The 12,209-nt window shown below is 44.3% G+C and overlaps 1 protein-coding gene across 4 annotated transcripts in view; it reads right to left on the bottom strand.

The window, feature by feature from the left end:
* The window catches only part of zgc:66433 (uncharacterized protein LOC321250 homolog), a 38,688-nt gene that overhangs the window by 20,038 nt on the left and 6,441 nt on the right, over nt 1–12,209 (bottom strand). The window contains exon 1 of one of the 4 annotated variants that reach the window (XM_063000883.1): nt 9,379–9,579. The exons of 2 other annotated variants lie outside the window; for them this stretch is intronic. In XM_063000883.1, coding sequence (XP_062856953.1) covers nt 9,379–9,416 — 38 coding nt within the window. In that variant the 5' untranslated portion in view covers nt 9,417–9,579. Of the gene's footprint in view, nt 1–1,265; nt 1,330–9,378; nt 9,580–12,209 lie in introns of those variants that run through there. One more of the 4 variants, XM_063000889.1, reaches the window with a different exon arrangement.

The following is a 12,209-nucleotide window of genomic DNA, read 5'->3' as shown; positions in this document are numbered from 1 at the left end:
CGCCGGGCACAGCCTGAGCGCCACCCAGTCCCTGGCACGCCTGATAAGCGCACGCTGCCTCGGACAGATTACAGAGCTGGAACCAGAGCTGAACTTCTGCTCGTCTAACAGCTCAGCACTGCTGATCCCAGACCTGCTGACCCCCACAGACAATCCCGGATGGATGGAAGCGGGTACGGAACGTTTGACCCTGGATCAGGGATCCTCTGGCCCTCTGCGAGCAGGAAGAGCTGCACAGGATGTGAAGACGATTTCCCAAACTGGTTCCTCGGCTGAAGATGATTTCCTGACTGGTTTCTAACTGGGCTGGTGAAAAGCAGCTTCCCTGTTCTAGGAAACCAAATAATAATGTGAACTCCTGCGGGTCAAAAATTAAACAAATACACTCCCTGGACCTTGACCACTCACTCCTTGTGTCCTTTTCCACTTTCTATGATCTCCTGGCACTCAAAACTAAACCTGAGATAATAATTAAACCCAGAGAGGAAATGTGAGTGTGTTTGCAGCTCAGCACTGGAAATATGGGGGGGGGTTGCATACTTTTGGAAAGATATGTAATTGTGTGTGTGCGAGCATGTATTTGGTAGGGGGTGGAATACTTTTGAAGAGATAGGTGATTGTGTGTGTGTGAGCATGTATTTAATGCGAGTTCTTTTGCTCAGATAGGTGATTGTGTGTGTGCGAGCATGTATTTAATGCGAGTTCTTTTGCTCAGATAGGTGATTGTGTGTGTGCAAGCATGTATTTGATGGAATTTCCGAGCTATTTGAGTACCGGAACACTACAGCAAATTCTGAACCACAGGAAGGGACTAGAACAAACTAAGCGATGATGGAACAGTCAGGAACACCACACCAGGAACAACACGCTGCTCTGAGATCCCTCCACTATCACCCTGACACACCTCAAGTGTTTATCAGCCAAGTATTCCAGTCTGAGTCACCAGCGGCGGGTTTCACCCGCTAAACAAACACGCTAATCAGATCAGACGTGCTCGAGTTTAACCGCGACGTTCACGATCACAACACACCAGGACGTTTAGAACGTTTTCTCTAGTTTCAAAAGTTTAAAGACACCTCCAGCAACTGAGCATTTTTCTGCATAATTTGCAGAACACAAAGCGTACACTACGTCGCCAAAAGTATATGGACACCTGACCATGAGCTTTCTAAACATTCGATGTCAAAAACGCTAATAAAACAGACCGACCCTCGGTGTGATCTCATCAGCTAGAACGACGGCCGCTCTTCTGAGAAGCTTCTCACCGGACTTTGGAGTGAGTCTGTGTGTCGGAATTTTTAGTAAAAAGACGACAGCATTTGTACAGCTGATCGATCAGTCGGTGTTCCGATTCACCCCAGAGCTGTCCGGCCCTCCGTGAGCGGGAGGAGCTGCACAGGATGTGAAGACGATTTCCCAGCCTGGTTCCTCGGCAGAAGATGATTTCCTGACTGGTTTCTAACTGGGCTGGTGAAAAGCAGCTTCCCCTATTCTGGGAAACCAAATAATAATGTGAACTCTTGTGGGTCAAAAATTAAACAAATACACAAGTACACCCCCTGGACCTTGACCACTCGCTCGTGGCACACAAAACTAAAACTGTGATCACGATTAAACCTAGAGAGGTGTGGTTCCTAAAGAAAGTGTGAGTGTGATCGCAGCTCAGCAGTGGAAATGTAGGGGGGGGGGTTGAATACTTTTGCTCAGACAGGTGATTGTGTGTGTGCGAGCATGTATTTGGTAAGGGGTGGAATACTTTCGGAGAGATATGTGATTGTGTATGTGAAAGCATGTATTTAATGGGGGTGTGTTCTTTTGCTCAGATAGGTGATTGTGTGTGTGCAAGCATGTATTTAACGTGTTACACCCCAGAGCTGTCGAGTGGTGTGAGCTCAGGGCTCTGTGCAGGAAGCTGGAGCTTCTTTTAAACCGAGCTTTTCTTTATAGAAAGGACCTTCCCTAAACTGTTGCTGCAGTGGGAGACTATAATTTCCATTATGTCATTAATTTAATACACCTGTACACACTTAATACACCAAAAAGCAGATGCAATTCAGTGCAATAGTGACCCCTACTGTCCGGTCGAGGAGATCCTCTGTGGGAATCCGCTGCAGGGGCGTGGTGTGGCAGGCAGAGGTCGCCAGAGTGCACAGGAGAATTAAGCATATCCAAATTGGGTAAACAGAGGTCAGGGGAGTAATCAAACCCTCTCAGCAAACATGCACCAGATTCCCACAGTGGTGTTATGCCAAATTCTGCAAGGTCAAGGTCTTCAGATCTACACTACATGGCCAAAAGTATGTGGACGTCTGACCGTGAGCTTGTCGGACGTCCTGTTTCTGCTGGAACATCACAAGACTTTAAGGCATCTATGTGTGTGGGGATTTGTGCCCGTTCGGTCAAACAAACATTTGTATGCTGGAACAGAAAAGGGACTTCCCTAAACTGTTGCTGACATTCCAATTCTTCCCACTAATAATCACTGGGGTTGAGGTCCAGACTCATTCATTCACTGACTGCTTCATTATTACTTCATTGTGGTCAGGGTTGCAGTGGGTCAGAAAGGGCGAGAGGCCGGAAACACCCTGGACAGGTCGCCAGTATATCACAGAACACACACACACACACACACACACATGTAGATATACACTTCTAGTATCTCCAGTTAACCTGACTGCATGTGTTTGGACTTGAGAGGAAACCGGAGCAGCCGGAGGAAACCCTGGTGGGGAATTGAACCCATGTTGTTCTTGCTGTGAGGCAACAGTGCTGCCCACTGCGTACTTTTGGCCACGTCCCTCACAAGCGTATGTTATTATTTCATGTCGTCCGTACGCCGTAATCACAACCCAAAGCGTTCAGACTAGTTATTACACGCCGAGTTTGAACCCATGTGACCTTCCCGATGCCCGGACCGGAGCGTGTCATTTCGGCGGGCGAGCTTCACCCCCGGCGTATAATTTCGGCCTCTTGACGCTGTGTTTATCCAGTTTAAATTGCATCTTTCACCTCACGGGTCACGCAGGACTGTTATCGGCCGGCTGGAAAGCTGGAGCGCTGCAGACGTCTGTGGGCCGCCGAGGCTCGATTTAGGCAGACGGAAACCTCGAAACCTCGAGCAGAACGCCGCGCCACCACTTCAAAGCGTTCTCTACCCTTCAGAAGTGCTTCTAAAATCCCCAAATTCTTCAGAGATGAAAAGCTTAGCTTAGCATTTCTAAGTTTAACGTCTGAACCGATAAAAACAAACACTAGCGTGACTGTGCTGGGCCAGATTCCCACAGTGGTGTTACGCCAAATTCTGCACTTCTGCACAGCTCTCAGTATGAACCCGCCCTGCACACGTGTCGGAGGTCGCCAAAGCAACTTACGCTCTGAAGCTAACCTGCTCGCTGGCAGGTTAACTTAAACCTAACCCGGGGTTACACACACTTTTCTCATGTAAACCTGGCGTGTTCTTTACTCCAGGATCCAGTGGATACCGTCGCTCTAATTATTCGAAGAGATCTTAGTCATTAAACTCAGATGAATCATTTCCCGATTAATTTCTTCGCAAACCTTTCCGTTTATATCACAGTCAGTCAATTCGGGGAGAGTGGGGCCAGTTGCAACATTATTAATCACAATAATCACAATATTAATAAAAAGGCTTGTTATAACATTAATTATAGCATTATGGATGGAATGTTATGGATTAATATAGAATACCTTTAACACACACACTTAGTAAATATATATATATTTACTGGTAGTAGTATTTTTACAGCCACATTAATAAGTGAAAACTCTATCTGTGCACAAATAAAAAAAAAAGTATTTGCAAAATTATGTTAAAGTATGATTTTACTACATATCGATGAATGTTGCAACTGCCCTGTTATGGGTCTATTCAAGTATTATTTTTTACACATATTATCATATGTATATATGTTACAGCTGTGTGTGGGTAGCTGACAGATGTAGATGTGGATTTTATTTTATTAAAATGTTGTCTTTTCAATACAAACAGTATCTGAGGAAAAGTATATCTAGCATTGAAACTCTTGTTTGTCTGTAATAAATATCAAAGATGAATGCCACAGAGTAGCAGGTTTGTCTTTATTAATAAAGATTAAAACTGGAAAGTAATAAAAAATAGCTCTGCACTATCTTCAGGATTCCCAAGAGTTAGTGGCTGCATGGATGGAGCCCACGTTCCCATTAAAGCATTAGCAGAAAATGAAAAGGATTATTTGAACAGCAGACAGAATATCCCTCCACGTACAGGTAGTGACCATTATCTTAAAAAATGAACAAATGTCAAATAAAACAGTTTAACATTTAATACACATTTTGCAACTTACTGTTCTCCATCAGATCTTATGTGATGCTCCCCACATTACAAATATTGAAGCCAAATGGTCAGGCTCTGTGCATGATCACTGAAAATAAAACAATGCAACAAGTTCATTTCCTTGTACTTATTCTTTAGTGAGAACATTAATATTTATACACCCTCAGCACCGACAACCATCTTAAATTCAAGCAACTGAATTTCTAGCCTTGTCTGTTTTATATGCTCCACCTGAGGATCACACTTTGTAATTTGTTTCTCCAGATGGACCTTGTATGGATCATTTACACCCAACTTGAAAGAAAGAGGCAAAAATAGCATGTTATGATCAAACATAGCTTTTTGTGTTCTCAATATTTCAGATATTTGGTATAAGACATTTTTACTGTTCTAATCTGAGCTTTGGAGGTGGATGGTCCCTCATCTGATTCGGAACTGCCCATCACATTCTGTTAGAGGACAGTCACACACATTATCATGGTAGATCAAATGAAATGCCATGCTCTGAGGCAGCGGAGATGTTTTCTCTATCATCCTTCAACAGTGTTTTTTTTTTTTTTTTGTATTAAAGAACATTATTTATACTCATAAGGAACTAGGGACATTTAGATCACTAACAATTGCAGGAGACTCAAAACCACCAATCACTGGAGAGATGGCAATAAAAAGTGTTCAGACTGTACCAATGCAGTTCTTAATATTCCACAGTTTATGCACTACAAACTAATGATCTACATGTAATAAACATGCCTTGAATATAGACAGTTTTTGTATTTCATTTTTATCTGCTGCTTTGTGCATCTGATTCCACTTGGATTACACCTAGATTGAGTAAATGAAAGGGAAAAACGTGTAAAATCGAGACAAATATTACAACTGACATATTAAACATTTTGCCATATCCTTCTGCTAAATGTTAAATTATGTTTTTTTATTTACTCTAAACTCACGCATTAACTCACATTTAACTAACTTTTTTTTTTTTTGCCATTTGCGACGTCTTTTTTTACGGACACTGCTGTATTACTTTTACGTCCAAAACATTTTCATGATCTGCACATGCAAACATTAAAATGAACAGTTCTATTGGTGTAAAATATGACGGACTACTTTTTCTTTCATTCACATCCATGGTGAATCCATTTATCACCACTCCATTGAGAATGCCTGTTTATAGTTAACCGTGAACGCGCTTCTGCCGGGTTCAATTTACTCAGAGTTGGGTAATCTAACCCTGAACCGCTTTTCTGGAACAGAAAACTCCGGCTATGACACGGTGAGATAAGTCAACTCGGAGTTCAGGTTTAAGTTTGAGGTTTGTTAAACCCGCTTTCTGGAATACCCCCCTGGTCCATCTGGACATAAACAGTCTGAACGCTGAGACGGTGCAGCTTCAGGTTTGCTCTCTCATGCCAGCATGTGTTTTCTCCTCCAGCGTGGCACCAAAGCGGGCATCCCGATGTGAGACGTGAGCAGAGCTGAAGTCTGAAGGACCATAAAAGGCCGGATGGAGCTCAGAAGAGGGTGAGAAGAGACCGTTTGTTCACACCTAACCTTAAAAAAACACTCCGGGAAACAAAAGCTCGTCCTGGGGGAGCCTGTTGTTCCTCTCGATGGAGTTCAAAGCGCTGCAGGAGCGACGAATTCAGGTGTGCAGCCTGGTCAGGGTCGCAGTGTGTGTGGTTTCATGCCAGTCAGGAGGCTGATCGCTGCATCACCCGAGCGCTCATGATGAGGATAATCTACGTCATATATACATGTAGGGTCAGTCACTGTACTAAACCCCTGCAGTCGAAAGGGTTTAGGGCAGAGCTGGGATTCAAACCCACAACCTTCCACTTGGTAACCCACAGCTTTACCCACTAGGACACGACTGCCACTGTACTACTACTGTACTACGGTCTGTTTATGCAATACAATATACAGTATATGGGACAGTGGAAGCATAGTGGGTGGAGCTATCAATCAGAAGATTGTCGGTTTGAATCCAGGCTCTGCTATGAAGCCACTGTTGGGCCCCTGAGCAAGGCCCTTAACCCTGTCAGCTCCCAAACAACAATCCAAAGTAGCTTACAGTACTGTGACAGTATACTGTCTAAGCAATTGAGCGTTAAGGGCCCTGTTTAAGGGCCCAAAGGTTTAAACCAGCAACCTGGCAGTGATGGGGTTGGAACCAGCAACCTTTTGATTACTAGTCCAGTACCTAAACCACTAGGCTACAAGCTCTAAGGTTTTCCAGGCAAGAACATGGACTATGATGATGATGATGATGAAGATGATGGTAAATTCATAAACAAGCACTGTTCTGTGAGAGCTGATGAGCAGGACGTGAGTTTGGTGCTGAACAAAACCTCCTGAGACTCAACAAGAGGGTTTCATTCGTTCCTCTGACCACGAGACCACAGGACCATGTGACCACAGGACCGTCCAAACGGATTCATCTGCTGCTTTATACCAGCACACAGCCGAGCTATCTGTACCAACAAAGACGTGATTGATGGGACGTCATCATCTGATCTTCATCATCTGATCTTCATCATCATGTCACCATCATTTTACATTTTCACCATTTACACCATTTAGCACAGCCACTTACACTACAGTGATAGTATACATCGATCAGTCATAACATTAAAACCACCTCCTTGTTTCTACACTCACTGTCCATTTTATCAGCTCCACTTACCATATAGAAGCACTTTGTAGTTCTACAATTACTGACTGTAGTCCATCTGTTTCTCTGCATGCTTTGTTACCCCCTTTCATCCTGTTCTTTAATGGTCAGGACCCCCACAGACACTGACATGGTGGTGGTGTGTTAGTGTGTGTTGTGATGGTATGAGTGGATCAGACACAGCAGCGCTGCTGGAGTTTTTAAACACCTCACTGTCACTGTTGGACTGAGAATCGTCCACCAACCAAAAATATCCAGCCGACAGCGCCCCGTGTGCAGCGTCCTGTGACCACTGATGAAGGTCTAGAAGATGAGCGACTCAAACAGCAGCAATAGATGAGCGATCGTCTCTGACTTTACATCTACAAGGTGGAGCAACTAGGTAGGAGTGTCTAATAGAGTGGACAGTGAGTGGACACGGTGATTAAAAACTCCAGCAGCGCTGCTGTGTCTGATCCACCCATACCAGCACAACACACACTAACACACCAGCACCATGTCAGTGTCACTGCAGTGCTGAGAATCATCCACCACCTAAATAATACCTGCTCTGTGGTGGTCCTGTGGGGGTCCTGACCATTGAAGAACAGGGTGAAAGGAGCTAACAAAGCATGTAGAGAAACAGATGGACTACAGTCAGTAATTGTAGAACTACAAAGTGCTTCTATATGGTAAGTGGAGCTGATAAAATGGTGGTTTTATGTTTGAAGGACGTGCTGCTCGAGTGGTGCTTTCACTATCTCGTTTTTAACTCGAGTCATTATTCATGATTGCTTCGACTCTAATTTGAGAAGCGTTTTTTGACCCTGGTTACACAAAACCTCAAGCTCTCAAAGTTCTCAGAGTTCTCCAAGAAGCCTGAACAAAGGAGGTTGGCACCAAATATGGGACTGATTGAGTTTCTTTACCGCTCTGTGTGATCTAGTCCTGTTCTTGTTTTTAATTTCATGCCATATTATGTTAGAAACGTCCCACGTCCGGGTCCCAGAGGCTTCTGCGCAGTAAATAATCGTAGCATTAAGTTATAGAACAAGAACTGCGACCTCAGGACCAAAGTTAATTCCCCATTTACTCACAATTCAGAAAAGAACAGCTAAACACGGGCTACATCTAAACTACAGTCACCCCTACAGTCAACAAGAGTTCCCTCTCACACACCGTTCTGACACTGGGTTCACTAACACTGTTCCACGTGAGGACCGGTCCGGGATACAAACGATCAGACCAAATCATAACACAAAAACAAACCAACACAAGCGCTGGAACACACACAGAGCACGCAGACTCAGAATCCAGGCTTCTGCAGTGAGCTGCACCACCACTCAGAATGTAAGAAATCCCAACAGTTATGATACATATACTTCACTCTTATAAGCACAAAACGGAACACAGAACACAGTGCTATCAGGTCCTAAAACCGCAGAACCCTGCAGCAGAGAACCGTAACACAGACTCAGAATCCAGGCTTCCTAAAGAGCTGAGAGTCTGCAATGAGATGCACCTTTTCTCAGAATGTACGAAATCCCAACAGTTATGATACGTATACTTATATACACTCTCATAACTGCCTGTCCTGTTAGGAGAACAGAAAGCTGCACTTTAGCAGGACCATATAAGTCTGCCTGCCAAAATATCAAAATATTAGGGACAGTAAGTGAGCCCCCCCCCCCAAACACAGCACACACACACACACACAAGCTATGAGAAGCTGCCCTGTTTGTAAACTTTTTTACTTTTCCTTAAGTTTTTCCTTTGATGTTATTAATGTTCTCTTTGATGTTGTAAATGCTCTCCTTACTGTTACTTTCTATATTACTGTTATCTACACACAGACCCACGCAGACTCAGAATCCAGGCTTCCTAAAGAGCAGAGACTCCTCCTCTCAGAATGTAAGAAATCCCATCAGTTATGATACGTATACTTATATACACTCTCATGAACACAAACAGACTGTCCTGTTAGGAGATCACTTTAGCAGGCCTGCCAAAATATTACGGACAGTGAGTGACCCCTCCACACACACCCACACCCCTCCCAAAAACACAAGCGCTCACACACACACACACAAGATATGAAAAACTGCCCTGTTTGTAAACTTTTTTCCTCGTTCTTAAGTGTTTTCTTTGATGTTGTTAATGTTTTCTTTGATGTTTTTAATGTTTTCTTTGATGTTGTACATGTTCTCCTTACTGTTATTTTCTATATTATTATTATGTCTAATTTATTTTCCCTTTCTTTCCATGTGTCTGCCCTGTTTGATGATGCTCTGGAATTCCTGTATCTAAATATGATCACGCCAGTAAAAAAGATCAAATTAATAATTATCGTGAAAATAAAAGCACTTTATAAGAGTAAGAGACACAAACTCACTCCTTTCCTCCTCGCAGGCAGCTGTAAAACGCAGCCATGCTGTTGATGTCTGCACACGGGGGTCCCGGGGTATTCCTAATGCATCCTCCGTGGGTGAAATAAATCCCTCGGACGTGGCCCTCGGTCCTCGGATCACGAGCGGCGGAATATTAATCCCATTTACAGCGAGAGGACAGAAGATCCTCGCAGGGCAGAGCAGAAGTGATCCGGTGATCTGCCTCCCATACAGCCCAGCTCTCTCTCTCTCTCTCTCTCTCTCTCTCCACCCCCTTCACCCCCTCTCTCCGTCACCTAACCCCCCCCCCCACCGGCACGCTGCTATTGTTTTAACCCGGCAGCTCGGATCTGGATCCGCAGGCCACTCTGTGTTAATGAGGTGGGGGGAGAAACTTCGGCGCGAGGACACCCCAGCCCCGACTTCCTGGCTGTAAACTCACTCCGTCCTGCCAAATGTTCTCCACCCCGGCGCATCGCAGCACCGCCTGGGTGGAGGGAACGTACAGTAAGCTACGAGCGTTCTTCAAAAAGTTTCCGCACTTTTAAAACTCTTTTTATTAAGAGTCGCATCATTTTTCTACACAGTCGCATTCCGACGCATCTTTCCAGCGTCGTACCGACTTTTTAATGCCGTCAGCAGTAAATGTTTTTGGTTTTTGGTTGAGCTCGTAGCCACTGATGCGCCGCTGCTTTCACATCATCATCACATGAAAATCTTCTTCCCCTTAAAGCTTCTCTGAGCGTCTAAATCCGGACTATAAGCGTCTCCCGGTCTCTCAGACACGACCGATTCCTCCGCCTCCCTCCTACACTCACCGCTTATAACCACAATATAAAAGTGAGGAAACTTTTTGAAGATCCCTCATATAAAAACACTGCGTGAAGTTTTCGGAACTGGACCTCACTGCCGCTGGACTTAAATATCATTCAGATCTGTGTGTAGATCCTAAATATTTTGATCAAGAACATCTCAGAACTTCTCAGACCATCTCAGAACTCCTCAGAACTTCTCAGGCGTTGGCATAAAATGACCGGTTCTGCATTAGAAGGGTGTTCAGCATTTAGCAGACTATTTTATCCAAAGCCACTTACAGCTGTGACAGTATACTGTCTAAGCAACTGAGGGTTAGGGGCCTTGCTCAACCTGGCAGTGGTGGGGCTTCAACCTACAACCTTCTGATTATTGGACCAGTACCTTAACCACTAGGCTACAACTGCCCTCTTCCTCTGCTGGAGACCCCGATGGTGTACGAGGAGGGTATATTCTCCTGACACGCCCTCCCTTCTTATCCCCCCGTACCTGTGGGGTCGGTCTTGTGTATGTAGAGTCACGCGCTGATCTCCACATTCCTCCACTTCTGTACAGGCGTCTCGGGCTACTAACCAGGGTCCTTACACTGCCACAATTTTTTATTTATTTATTTGTCTATGTTGATGTGTCTGGAGCTGTACAGTGTGTCCTTGAGTTTCTTGAAGAGCGCTTATAAATAAATATAAAACATTTGATTCAATGTTTTACATATATGCGCCTCTGCGCCCCCTCTGCCGGCCTGTAATGGCAGTGCAGAAGGACTCGGGTCTCAGATCCTGCTTTTTCTTTGTCCATACGATGAGCAACAGGTCATGATTCTACAGTATTTGCTTTGCATGGGAATATCAAGCTTGTTTGACTGTGGACGGTGTAGAGTAGCTACTTCTGATTAAAAAAGGACTGAATGCATTTGTGATTGTTCATAAACAAGGTCCTGTTTGTGGTACCGGAACGTCACTACTGAAGCTCGTGGCTCTTGTTTTCTGGAACCTGAAGTTCTGGAGGCTGTTAAACGCCCGGCTTCATTTTCCAGACCATAAAGGGATTTACGACCTCGACCGGGACCGAAGTGAGCAGAACTTCCCGGCGGTTTTCCGACTTCCATTGTTCTCCAGGTTAAACGGAGCATGAAGTTCAGGTCTTCATACAAACATCACCAAGCCGTGATCTGTTTAAAGCCTCTGGCACAACCGTTTGAAGGCGTGCCATGCAAACCTTTTTGGCAGAGCCTCCTGTACAGTAAAACTGATAATAAAAAACGAGCAGACGTCTAACAGCAGATGATCGAGCTTCTAACAGAGATGTGGAGTGAAGCGCGTGAGTTCTAACCCACTATAAACACCACATATCATTCCACCTCCGTCTCAGAGCAGCTCGCAGGAATGTTGGTCAGCTCTCCCCTTCCGAAAAAAACGCTCGGTATTTCCTAAAACGTCCCCCCCCGCATTTAAAATCCATATGTGCTTCAGACGCCGGCCAAGATATCTGAACTACCATGTGATCTGAGGCAGAGCAGCTTTTTTGTTTAGGATCCGGTGACATCGTTTATCGGACGCAATCAGCGAGTTCTGAGAATGTGTGTCCAGGGAGACGCGTCAGGATACGGGACACGGACCCGTACTCAGTAGCTTGGCGTAATTTTGGATTTGTGAGTTGCTGATGGGACGTTTATTATCTTAGCACCAGCGCATCATTTCAGCTCACTCTGACGTGAATAAAAAGCTAACGTTAGCATCCAGACGTCATTCTGCACTGAAGATGTACTAAAATACCATCGTGCTGAACAGTGTCAGTAATTGTATAGAAAGTAGAAGCGATTTGCAAGCGTTAATTAATCGACCACGAGTAACTTTGGCTATAATAGCTAAGTAAGCTGGAAAGTTATTTAGCAATACGTTTACGCTGCAACCAACGACAGTTATGGGCGTGTTTGATGTATCTTTACGTTATATTTGTTAGAAAGTAATAATAATAATAATAATAATAATAATAAAAATAATGATAATAATAACATTAATAATAA

This window comes from Trichomycterus rosablanca, chromosome 8, assembly GCF_030014385.1.
Source record: "Trichomycterus rosablanca isolate fTriRos1 chromosome 8, fTriRos1.hap1, whole genome shotgun sequence".
Taxonomy (NCBI): Eukaryota; Metazoa; Chordata; class Actinopteri; order Siluriformes; family Trichomycteridae; genus Trichomycterus; species Trichomycterus rosablanca.
Note: the sequence above shows the minus strand (reverse complement) of the source record. Positions and strands in the feature narration are given on the sequence as shown.